General features: G+C 55.7%; 1 protein-coding gene across 2 annotated transcripts in view; it reads right to left on the bottom strand.

The window, feature by feature from the left end:
- Positions 1–230: 230 nt before the first annotated feature.
- The window catches only part of LOC144600903 (solute carrier family 2, facilitated glucose transporter member 5-like), a 39,873-nt gene continuing 27,688 nt past the window's right edge, over positions 231–12,415 (bottom strand). For both annotated transcript variants that reach the window (XM_078412790.1, XM_078412791.1), the window contains 4 exons: positions 9,410–9,511; positions 8,584–8,653; positions 5,539–5,666; positions 231–957 (listed from right to left, as the gene is read on the bottom strand). In XM_078412790.1, the coding sequence (XP_078268916.1) occupies positions 715–957; positions 5,539–5,666; positions 8,584–8,653; positions 9,410–9,511 (543 nt within the window). In that variant the 3' untranslated portion in view covers positions 231–714. The remainder of the gene's footprint in view (positions 958–5,538; positions 5,667–8,583; positions 8,654–9,409; positions 9,512–12,415) is intronic.

Genomic DNA, 12,415 nt, shown 5'->3' with positions numbered 1-12,415 from the left:
ATTAACCTACATACCTGTACGTCTTTGGAGTGTGGGAGGAAACCGAAGATCTCGGACAAAACCCACGCAGGTCACGGGGAGAACGTACAAACTCCTTACAGTGCAGCACCCGTAGTCAGGATCGAACCTGAGTCTCCGGCGCTGCATTCGCTGTAAAGCAGCAACTCTACCGCTGCGCATAGACGGTGATGTGGAGAGATAAAGAACAATGAATGAAAGATATGCAGAAAAGTAACGACGATAAAGGAAACAGGCCATTGTAAGCTGTTAGTAGGGTGAAAACCAGAAGCTAGTGCGACTTGGGTGGGGGAGGGATAAAGAGAGAGGGAATGCAGGGGCTACCTGAGGTGAGAGAAATCAATATTCATACCACTGGGCTGTAAGCTGCCCAAGCGAAATATGAGATGCTGTTCCTCCAATTTAGGCTTAGCCTCACTCTGACAATGGAGGAGACCGAGGACAGAAAGGCCTGTGTAGGAATGGGACGGAGAATTAAAGTGTCCAGCAACCAGCAGGTCAGGTTGGTACACATGGGCTGAGCTATGAGGGAGAGATCGATCAGCCATGTTTGAATGGTGGAGTAGACTTGATGGGCCGAATAGCCTAATTCTGCTCCTATACTTTTGACCTTATGAAATTAACGCCTCAACAGCATGAAACAGAATAGCAGATGTGACCTGTCAGTGCGTCCAATCTGCCCGTGGACGCTGCTTGCTAGAAACACCTGGAACTCTCGACAAGTGAAGAATTAGATTCCAGCGCTCCGTATCCACTGAACCTCGTCAGCTGCAGCTCATCGGGAGACCGCTTAGACTCGGTGGGGAGTTTGGGGGAGAACATTTGGCTGATCTCCATGAAGGTCTTGTTCTTGGTTTCAGGAATGACCACATACACGTAGATGCAGACAAGCCAGCAGATCCCACAGAAGACCAGGTAGCAGTAGGCACCGGCAGACATCTGGAACACAGAGAGGGAGCCGAGTCAGGGGTGGCACTGAGGGGGGGGCGGTACTGAGGGGGGGGCACTGAGGGGGGGGCGGCACCGAGGGGGGGCGGCACTGAGGGGGAGGGCACTGAGGGGGGGGCGGCAATGAGGGGGGGGGGGGTGGCACTGAGGGGGGGGGCGGCACTGAGGGGGGGCGGCACTGAGGGGGGGCACTGAGGGGGGCGGCACTGAGGGGGGGGCGGCACTGAGGGGGGGGGCACTGAGGGGGGGACGGCACTGAGGGGGGGGGCGGCACTGAGGGGGGGGGGCACTGAGGGGGGGGGCGGCACTGAGGAGGGGGGGCGGCACTGAGGGGGGGGCGGCACTGAGGGGGGGCGGCACTGAGGGGGGGGGCACTGAGGGAGGGGGGCACTGAGGGGGGGCAGCACTGACAGAGGGGCGATACTGAGGGGGGGCGGAACTGAGGGAGGGGCGGCACTGAGGGGGAGGGCGGCACTGAGGGAGGGGTGGTACTGAGGGGGCGGCACTGAGGGAGGGGTGGTACTGAGGGAGGGGTGGCACTGAGGGAGGGGTGGCACTCTGGGGGGGGCGGCACTGAGGGGGGGGGCGGCACTGAGGGAGGTGGCACTGAGGGAGGGGTATTGCTGAGGGAGGGGTATTGCTGAGGGAGGGGTATTGCTGAGGGAGGGGTATTGCTGAGGGAGGGGTGGGACTGAGTGAGGGGTGGTACTGAGGGAGGGGGTGGCACTGAGGGGGTGGCACTGAGGGAGGGGTGGCACTGAGGGAGGGGTGGCACTCTGGGGGGGACGGCACTGAGGGGGGGGGCGGCACTGAGGGAGGGGTATTGCTGAGGGAGGGGTGGGACTGTGAGGGGTGGTACTGAGGGAGGGGGTGGCACTGAAGGGGGGGCACTGAGGGAGGGGTGGTACTGAGGGAGGGTGGTGCTGGGGGAGGGGCGGTACTGAGGGGGGTTGGCACTGAGGGGACGGTACTGAGGGAGGGGCGGCACTGAAGGGGGGCAGCACTAAGGGGGGTGCAGCACTGAGGGGGTGGGCGGCATTGAGGGGGGGCACTGAGGGAGGGCGATACTGAGGGAGTGCCGCACTGTGGGAGGGGGTGGTACTGTGGGAGGGGTGGTGCTGTGGGATGGGCAGTACTGAGGGTGCGGTGTGCTGTGGGAGGGGCAGTACTGAGGGAGGGGCACTGAGGGGGGTTGGTACTGAGGGAGGGGTGGTACTGTGGGAGGGGGCGGCACTGTGGGAGGGGGTGGTACTGTGGGAGGTGTGGTGCTGTGGGAGGGGTGGTACTAGGGAGGGGTGGTACTATGGGAGGGGGTGGTACTGTGGGAGGGGGTGGTACTGTGGGAGGTGTGGTGCTGTGGGAGGGGTGGTACTGTGGGAGGGGTGGTACTGTGGGAGGGGGTGGTACTGTGGGAGGGGGCGGTACTGTGGGAGGGGGTGGTACTGTGGGAGGGGGTGGTGCTGTGGGAGGGGGTGGTACTGTGGGAGGGGGTGGTACTGTGGGAGGGGGTGGTGCTGTGGGAGGGGGTGGTACTGTGGGAGGTGTGGTGCTGTGGGAGGGGTGGTGCTGTGGGAGGGGTGGTACTGTGGGAGGGGTGGTACTATGGGAGGGGTGGTACTGTGGGAGGGGTGGTGCTGTGGGAGGGGTGGTACTATGGGAGGGGTGGTGCTGTGGGAGGGGGTGGTACTGTGGGAGGGGTGGTACTGTGGGAGGGGTGGTGCTGTGGGAGGGGGTGGTGCTGTGGGAGGGGGTGGTACTGTGGGAGGAGTGGTACTGTGGGAGGGGTGGTGCTGTGGGAGGGGTGGTGCTGTGGGAGGGGTGGTACTGTGGGAGGGGTGGTGCTGTGGGAGGGGATGGTGCTGTGGGAGGGGGTGGTACTGTGGGAGGGGGCGGTACTGAGAGTGCGGTGTGCTGTGGGAGGGGCAGTACCGAGGGAGGGTGTGCTGTGGGAGTGGGGTACGTGGGTTGAGAGCATAAAACACACCAGACCACAGGGCGCAACAAATAATGTACAAAGATAAAGTAACAAAACAGTGTAACCAGATATAATGGTGTGGATGTAGACACGTGGAACTGCAGATGCTGGTTTACAACAACAACAAAAAAAGACACAAATTGCTGGAGTAACTCATCGGATCAGGCAGCATCTCTGGTGAACATGGATAGTTGATGTTTCGGGTCGGGGCCCTTCTTCAGACTGATAGTGTGGGGGGGGGGGGGTGGGGGGGGGAGGTGATGAAAGTTGGAAGAGGGGAGAGGCGGGACAAAGTGTGGCAGGTATTAGGCAATACCTGGACACAGGCAAGGGAGGCTTTCGATAGACAGATGGTTGGACAAAGGTCGGAGATTGAAATGGACGGTGTGCAACAAAGAGGACTGAGGAGTTGCGAATTGTGAAGCCACAATTCCTTCGGGTGCTCCGATTTCCTCCCAGGTCCCAAAGATGTGCGGGCCTGTAGCTGACGGGTGTCAGGGGATGCGGGCAGAATGCCGGAGAATGGGAAAAAAATAGATCAGCCATGATTGAATGGCAGAATAGATTGATGGGCCGAATAGCCTTATCCTGTTCCTATAACTTATGAACCTATGAACATAATTGGGCCTCTAAATTGCCCCTAGAGTGTAGAGAGTGGACGAGAAAGTGGGATAAGATGGTACTAGTGTGAACGAGTGATCGATGGTCGGCTTGCACTTTGTGCCGAAGTGCCTCTTTCATGCTGTATCGCTAAACTAAAATTAAACCTGAACTAAAAAGCACTGACACACCTGTACATATTATAAATGGAACTCTGTAAGTATAATCATCAGGTCATAAGATCATATAGGAATAGGAGTAGAATTAGGCCATTCGACCCATCAAGTCTACTCCGCCATTCAACCATGGTTGATCTATCTCTCCCTCCTAACCCCACTCTCCTTCCGGCACGGTGGCGCAGCGGTAGAGTTGCTGCCTTACAGCGAACGCAGTGCCGGAGACTCAGGTTCGATCCTGACTACGGGCGCCGTCTGTACGGAGTTTGTACGTTCTCCCCTTGACCTGCGTGGGTTTTCTCCGAGATCTTCGGTTTCCTCCCACACTCCAAAGACGTACAGGTATTTAGGTTAATTGGCTGGGCAAATGTTAAAACAAATTGTCCCTAGTGGGTGTAGGGTGGTGTTAGTGGGGATCGCTGGGCGGCGCGGACCCGGTGGGCCGAAGGGCCTGTTTCTGCGCTGTATCTCTAAATGTAAAAAAAAATCTACTCCCCAAAACCTGTCACCTGTACTAATCAATAGACAATAGACAATAGACAATAGGTGCAGGAGTAGGCCATTCAGCCCTTCGAGCCAGCACCGCCATTCAATGCGATCATGGCTGATCACTCTCAATCAGTACCCCGTTCCTGCCTTATCCCCATACCCCCTCACTCCGCTATCCTTAAGAGCTCTATCCAGCTCTCTTGAAAGCATCCAACGAACTGGCCTCCACTGCCTTCTGAGGCAGAGAATTCCACACCTTCACCACTCTCTGACTGAAAAAGTTCTTCCTCATCTCCGTTCTAAATGGCCTACCCCTTATTCTTAAACTGTGGCCCCTTGTTCTGCCTTAAAAATATCCACTGACAGTCTCCATAGCCTTCTGTGGCAAAGATTCCACAGATTCATCACCCTCTGACTAAAGGAATTTCTCCTCATCTCCTTCCTAAAAGAATGTCCTTTAATTCTGAGGCTACGATCCTGTGGAATCCCGTGACTTTAGAAGGTAGAAGGCACTTGTCCTCCCAAACCTCTCCCTGGAACTCATCTGTGAGTCCAGCTAACATCCTAGTAAATCTCCTGCACCCTTTCCAACTTAATCACTGTAAAGGGGTGACCAGAACAGCACACAGAACTCCAAGTGTGGTATCACCAAAGCCCATGATGTCCCAGCTTCTGTACTCAACACCCTTAGCAATGAAGGCAAGCGTGCCAAACGCCTTCTTCACCACCCTGTCCACCTGACTCACCATGTACAGGGAACCGTGAACCTAGACTCCCAGTTCTCTCAGTTCTACAACACTGTCCAGGACTCGACTGTTCAAAGTGCAAGTCCTGGCCTGAGTTACAGGGAGAGGTTGGATCGGCTGGGAGTTTTGCCTTTGTAGATGTCGGAGACTGAGGGGTGACTGAGGTGGACAAGATCATGAGGGGCATGGATAAAGTGAACCCTCACAGTCTCTTCCCCAGGGTGGAGCATTCTAACACTAGAGGGTACAGGCTTAAGGTGAGAGGGGAGAGATTTAAGAGAGACCTCAGGGGCAACTGTTTCACTCAATGGGTAGTCCGTATCTGGAACACGTTGCGAGAGAAAGCTATAGAAGCTGATACAATCACAGTGTTTAAAATACATTGGGACGGGTACATGGATAGGAAGGGTTTAGAGGGATATGGGCCAAATGTAGGAAATGGGACGAGCCCAATATGTCAACTTGGTTAGCATGGGCTGTTAAAGCGTGTAACAGTCCTGTACCCAGCACGTGACCAGGGCCTGGTCACGCGTGGGCCATGGAACATGTGCTGCCCTGTGTCCCAGCCCGACACGCCTGTACTCACCTGTAGGAACGGGAAGACAAAACCGATGGTGAAGTTGGAGAGCCAGTTGAGGGAACCGCCAACGATGTAGGCAGCCGGTCGGTGGGACTGCATGAAGAGCTCAGCCATCATGAGGAAGGGAACACCCGCTGGGGGAGAGAGGGGGAAGAGAGGGAGAGAGAGGAACGGGGAGAGGGAGGGGGGAGGGGAGGGGGTAGAGGGAGGGAGGGGAGAGAGAGGGAGGGGGAGAGAGAGTGAGGGGGAGAGAGAGTGAGGGGGAGAGAGGGGAGGAGGGAGAAGGAGGGAGGAGGGAGAAGGAGGGAAGGGGGAGAGTGGAGGGGTGGTTGGGGAGAGAGGGGGAGGGGGAGAGAGGGGAGGTGGGGAGAGGGGGAGAGAGGGGGAGGGGGAGCGAGGGGGAGGGGAGCGAGGGGGAGGGGAGAGAGAGGGAGGGGGAGAGAGGGGGAGGGGGAGAGAGGCAGGGCGGAGAAAGGCAGGGCAAAGAGAGGGAAGGGGAGAGGGGAGGGGGAGAGATAGGAGGGGGAGAGGGGAGGAGGAGAAGGGAGGGGGATGGTGGAGAGAGGGAGGGGGAGAGAGGGAGTGGGGAGAGAGGGAGGGGGAGAGAGAGGGAGGGGTGTGAGAGAGAGAGGGAGAGAGGGTGAGAGGAAGGGGGAGAGAGTGTTGGGGAGGGAAGGGCAGGTATGAAGGTTAATCGGAGTGCGATACAGGGTGATGTTTGAGGAGGCGGTTGAAGGGGAACGAGGGCCGGAGGTGTGACGGTGGGGTATAGAGAGAGATGTGGGAGGGGGAGGAGGGGACGAGGGAGAGAGGGTTACAGGAGTGGATGGTCCTTGTGTGACCTTCGCACACGGGCCACACGGTGGCCACCAGAAACCGACCTCACACTGCAAACGTCACTCCCTCCGCAGTGCCTGGCCCTCACCAACCCCACAGAGCAGTACAGCACAGGGACAGGCCCTTCCGCCCACCATGTCCATGCCCAACACAATGCCAAGACCAAGTCTTATCTGCCTGCACATAATCCATATCCATGTGCTTATCCAAAATCATCTTAAACGCCACTATCGTATCTGTCCGCTAATAGATACGCCCAGCACCCAGTCTGGTGGTAGGGAGGGGGTTTACTGAGAGGAGATTGGAGTCCCCTCAGACCCACTCCTCACTCGAGCATTCCTGAGAGAGGGAGGGAAAGAAAGAGAGGGGAAAGAGATAGAATGAGGGGAGAGAGTGAGAGAGGGCGAGAGGGGGGGAGAGAGCGAGAGGGGAAGAGAGAGCGAGAGGGGAAGAGAGAGCGAGAGGGGGAAGAGAGAGCAAGAGGGGGAAGAGAGAGCGACAGGGGAGAGAGCAAGAGGGGGGGAGAGAGAGCGAGTGGGGGGAGAGAGAGCCAGAGGGGGAGGGAGCGAGGGGGAGAGCAAGGGGGGAGAGAGAGCGAGAAGGGGGAGAGAGTGCAAGGGGGGGGGAAGAGAGTGCCAGAGGGGGAGAGAGAGTGCGAGAGGGGGAGAGAGAGCGAGGGTGGGAGAGAGCATGGGGAGAGAGAGAGAGCGAGAAGGGGGAAAAGGAGCGAGGGGGGGGAGAGAGATTGAGAGGAGGGAGAGAGAGTGAGAGGGGGGAGAGAGAGCGAGAGGGGCGGAGAGCATGAGGGGGACAGAGCATGAGACTGGAACAGAGTGGGGGGTGAGAGGGGGCAAAGAGAGGGGGGGAGAGAGAGAGCAGAGAGAGGGGGAAAGAGAGGGGAAGAGAGAGGGGGGGAGGGAGGAATAGAGAGTGGGAGAGCGAGGGGGGGGGAGAGAGAGGGGGGGGCAATGAGAGAGAGAACCAGAGAGACAGACAGAGCAGGGTGAAAACATGAGCTGTCCTCTGCATACAGTGCTCCATCGTTTGGCTCCCTCCCCATCTTCTGCAACAGTGATAGAGACAGGGATGTGATCCAATACTCAAGAGGATGAGTTTTGCAACAATTTAGTCCAAATCTGCATCATTTTTGCATAATGACATGGCAGAAGCTAATGTGATAAAATGGAAGTAACCCCAGTGCTGAACGCTACTGTTCATTAAGAATAAAAGAGAAGATAGATTCATCATTGTTTATAAACAATGATCCATGGAAAAGACCAATTAAAGATGTAATTACACTGAATACTTTCGCAATTGTAAATGTGATATATTCTTCACGGACACCACCAATGCATCAAATACCTAAGACGCCAACATCAACATCCTGAGGTGCTGCTGCTAATTTGCCTTCTCTGCTGCGTCCAACATTCAACTCCAGGGTTGATGAGGATGTTGCCTGGACTTGAGGGCCTGAGCTACAGGGAGAGGTCGGGCAGGCTAGGTCTCTATTCCTTGGAGCGCAGGAGGATGAGGGGTGATCTTGTGGAGGTGTGTAAAATCATGAGGGGGACAGAAAACTAAATGCACAGTCTTTTACCCAGAGTAGGGGAATCAAGAACCACAGCTCATGGGTTCAAGGTGAGGGGGGAAAGATTTGATAGGAACCCGATGGGGCAACGTTTACTCTCGGGGGGGGGGGGTGTATGAAACGAGCTGCCAGTGGAGGTGGATGAGGCAGGTACTTGAACAACATTCAAAGGACATTTGGACAGGTACATGGATAGGAAAGGTTTAGAGGGATATGGGCCAAACCGGGCAGGTGGGATTAGTGTAGAAGGGGCATGGCGGTCGGTATGGGCAAGTTGGGCCGAAGGGCCTGTTTCTGTACTGTTTAACACACAGAGGGAGGTGGGTGTATGGAACGAGCTGCCAGAGGAGGTAGTTGAGGCAGGGACTATAACAACATGTAAAAGACATTTGACACTCAAAAAGCTGGAGTAACTCAGGAGTACAGGCAGCATCCGTGGAGAGAAGGAATGGGTGACGCTTTGTGTCAAGACCCTTCTTCAGACTTCTCTTCAAGACATTTGGATAGGTACATGAGAGGGTTGGAGGGGGGTGGGTGGGGGCTGCAGGCTGTGATGGGTTAGCGGTGGGGCGATACGGGGTGGCTAAGGGGCAGAGGGCAGGCCTTGTGCCCACAGCATTGCCTACCTGGTCCGATGCAGAAGCCAGCGATGATCCCCACCACACACGCAACACTAGCGTAGTGCATCCAGGAGACCTGAAACCAGGCAGAAGGAGGGTCAGTGTGGGGGGGGGGGGGGGGGGGGGGGGTGGGAGAGAGAGAGGGGGAAGAGAGAGGGGAAAGAAACTGATGGGGAGAGGGGAAGAGAGAGACTGGGGAGAGAGAGGGGGAGGAAAGAGATGGGGAGAGAGAGGGGGATGAGAGAGAGGGGAAAGAAAGAGATGGGGAGAGGGGAAGAGAGAGACGGGGAGAGAGAGGGGGAGGAAAGAGATGGGGAAAGAGAGGGGGATGAGAGAGAGGGGAAAGAAAGAGATGGGGAGAGGGGAAGAGAGAGACGGGGAGAGAGAGGGGGAGGAAAGAGATGGGGAAAGAGAGGGGGATGAGAGAGAGGGAAAAGAAAGAGATGGGGAGAGGGGAAGAGAGAGACGGGGAGAGAGAGGGGGAGGAAAGAGATGGGGAAAGAGAGGGGGATGACGGAGTAACACCGGTTACCCGCAGTCACGTGTTGCATGACGGAGTAACACGAGTTACCCACAGTAACGTGTTGCGTGATGGAGGAACACGCGTTACCTGCAGTGTTGCATGATGATGTAACACGGGTTACCCGCAGTCACGTGTTGCATGACGGAGTAACACGGGTTACCCAGTTACGTGTTGCGTGATGGAGGAACACGCATTACCTGCAGTGTTGCATGATGATGTAACACGGGTTACCCGCAATAATGTGTTGCATGACGGAGCAACACGGGTTACCCGCAGTCACGTGTCGCGTGATGGAGGAACATGTGTTACCTGCAGTAGTAGCGTGAGCGTGATTCCAGCGCTCGACAGCCCCATGAAGCTGAATCCACCAATCAGCAGTGGCCTCCGCCCCACCCTCTCAATGATGAGGCTCTGGGTCAGAGGAGGGAATGAGGGGACGAGAGTCAAGAATAGAAACAAGGAACTGAAAAATGCTGGCCGCCAAAAGAAAGGACACAAACTGCTGGAGTAACTCAGTGGGTCAGGCAACGGAACACAGATCGGTGATGTTTTGGGTCAGGACGCTTCTTTAGAGCCCTTGAGACCCTTTTGATCAGCGTGGAGAAGGATCCCAACCCGAAACGTCTCCTATCCGTGCTCTCCACAGATGCTGCCTGACCCACTGAGTTACTCCAGCACTCTGTATCCTTCACGAGTGTTTTATTGTCATCTGTACCGAAACAATTACATTTTTACTTGCAGCAGCAGCACAACAGGTTTGCAAACACCATGGATCATATAATGAACGAAAGAAAATGTTCAGTAAATTAAAGAAAACATTATGGTGCAAAAACAAAACAAAGACAATGGAAAAATGGGCAGCATCGTGGAGGGGAGGGAACAGGGACTCGGGGCAAAGCTGGCAAAGTGTAATCATTAAACCTTGGCCCTCTCACTTAATGCAGTGCCCTCTAATCTTTGCATTTCCACCCTGGGGAAGGCCATTCGGATAGTCTATCCCCTCTCTACGCCTCTCATAATCTTATAGGTTTCTCTCAATCAGTACCCCGTTCCTGCCTTCTCCCCATACCCCCTCACTCCGCTATCCCTAAGAGCTCTATCCAGCTCTCTCTTGAAAGCATCCAACGAACTGGCCTCCACTGCCTTCTGAGGCAGAGAATTCCACACCTTCACCACTCTCTGGGTGAAAAAGTTTCTTCTCCCATCAGCTTTAAATGACCTCCCCTTTATTCTTTGACCCGAAACGTCACCCATTCCTTCGCTCCAGAAATGCTGCCTGTCCCGCTGAGTTACTCAAGCATTTTGTGTCCACCTTGGGTGTAAACCAGCATCTGCAGTTCCTTCCTGCACATCTAATTGAAGGGGTTGGGAATGTTCACAGCGCTGGGTCAGTGTTCAGCTGGAAAGGATTTGTCCTGTGGGGGCAATGAAGTTTGCTGATTGTGCAGGGTTTAATTGGGTCAGATAAAGTGGTAAAGACGGCGTTTTCGGTACGCCTGCCTTCAACGGTCGGGGCATTGAGTATAGGAGGCAGCTTTACAGGCGTTTGGTCAGACTGCATTTGGAGTATTCAGTGCTGTTCTGGTCACCCCATTGCAGGAAGCATGTGGAGGCTTTGGAGAGGGTGCAGAGGAGGTTCACCAGATTGATGCCCTGGTTTAGGGGGCTGTTAGTGACAGGGAGTGAGTGGTTGGACAGACTTGGATTGATTTCTCTGGAACGCCAGAGGCTCGAGGGAAAACCTGATAGAAGTATATCTAATCATTAGGCTTAGATAGGGCAGAGAGTCAGAGCCTTCATCCAGGATGGAAATGTCAAATACCGGAGGGCATAGCTTTTACAAGTTTAAAGGAGATGTACACAAAAAAGCTGGAGCAACTCAGCGGGTCAGGCAAAAAAAGGAATAGGTAACGTTTTGGGAAAGTTTTTGTTTTACAGAGACAGTGGTGGGTGCCTGGAACATGCTGCCAGGGGTGGTGATGGAGGCATATAAGATTGTGGTGTTTCAGAGGATATTGTAAAGGCATGTGGATAAGCAAGGAATGGGAGGATATGGATCATGTGCAGGTAGAGGAGAGTTGGTCTTGGCCTCATGCTCGGCTGGGACAGCATGGGGCAAAGGGCCTGTTCCTGTGCTGAACTGCTCCATGCTCTATGTGGTGTGGAGAGGAGGCTTATTGTGGGCCGAAGGGCCTGTTCCTGTGCTGTTCTGTTCTATGTGATGTGGACTTCTGCACTCTCCCCATGTAACAACCAGTGATCTTGTTCCCGCTTGCCGGCAGTAATTTTCCAGGACAGGCTCTGAACGTTAGTGGACCCCTGTAGTTTGTGTGAAATGAGTTTGAGCAGCAGGGGAGTGAGGGAGGGGGGGGGGGGGGGGTGGTGGTGGTGGTGGGGAGTTGAGGGGGGGGGGAGGAGGACTGGAGAGAGAGCTGTAACAAATGGCTGCAATTTTACAACTAATCCTCCAACTCTGCTGGGGAACATTGGCTCAGACACCCTGGGCTGATAATGATGACAAGCCTTCCAGTTTCCCTGAGTTACTGCGCGGACTGAGGTGAAAGCCCAGGCCATCTACGAGGCTGAGACCTACCAACACGTCAAGTCTGGCGTCTTAGCGCAGAGTGAGAGAGCCATCCGGCCCAAGTCCACGCCGACTTCTGTTTATTAAACGCAAAATGCACCCGCCAATCTCACTCCCGGGATCCAGACCCCCGGCATCAGTCTCTTTAGCTGTCAGACGGCCTCATTCAGAGTTATATAGCGCAGCCTGTGACCCAGTTACTGCAGGGAACACAACGTGCAGGGTAGTGTCACCTCTTGGCCAAGCTAACCGCCAGAGAGAGGGGCATCTACTGGGGGAGAGAGAGGGGGAGCAGGGGGAGAGAGAGAAAGGGGGCATGGGAGAGAGGGGGGGGGGGAGAGAGGGGGGCAGGGGGGAGGAAGAGATGTAGAGAGAAAGAAAAAGAGAAGGGAGCAGGGTGAGAGTGAGAGCGGGGGTTGCTGCGGGAGAGAGGACAGGGGTAGAGTAAAGGGGAGAGAGAGAGAGAGAGAGAGAGAGAGAGAGAGAGAGAAGAGAGAGAGAGAGAGAGAGAGAGAGAGAGAGAGAGAGAGAGAGAGAGAGAGAGAGAGAGAGAGAGAGAGAGAGAGGGGGGGAGAGGGGGAGAGAGGGGGAGAGAGGGGGAGAAAGGGGGAGAGAGGGGGAGAAAGGGGGAGAGAGGGGGGAGAGAGAGGGAGAGAGGGGGAGAAAGGGGGAGAGAGGGGGAGAGAGAGGGAGAGAGAGGGAGAGAGAGGGAGAGAGAGGGAGAGAGAGGG

The sequence above is a fragment of the Rhinoraja longicauda genome, chromosome 16 (genome assembly GCF_053455715.1).
Source record: "Rhinoraja longicauda isolate Sanriku21f chromosome 16, sRhiLon1.1, whole genome shotgun sequence".
NCBI classification, from domain to species: Eukaryota; Metazoa; Chordata; class Chondrichthyes; order Rajiformes; family Arhynchobatidae; genus Rhinoraja; species Rhinoraja longicauda.
This window is presented reverse-complemented; position numbering and strand designations above follow the sequence as displayed.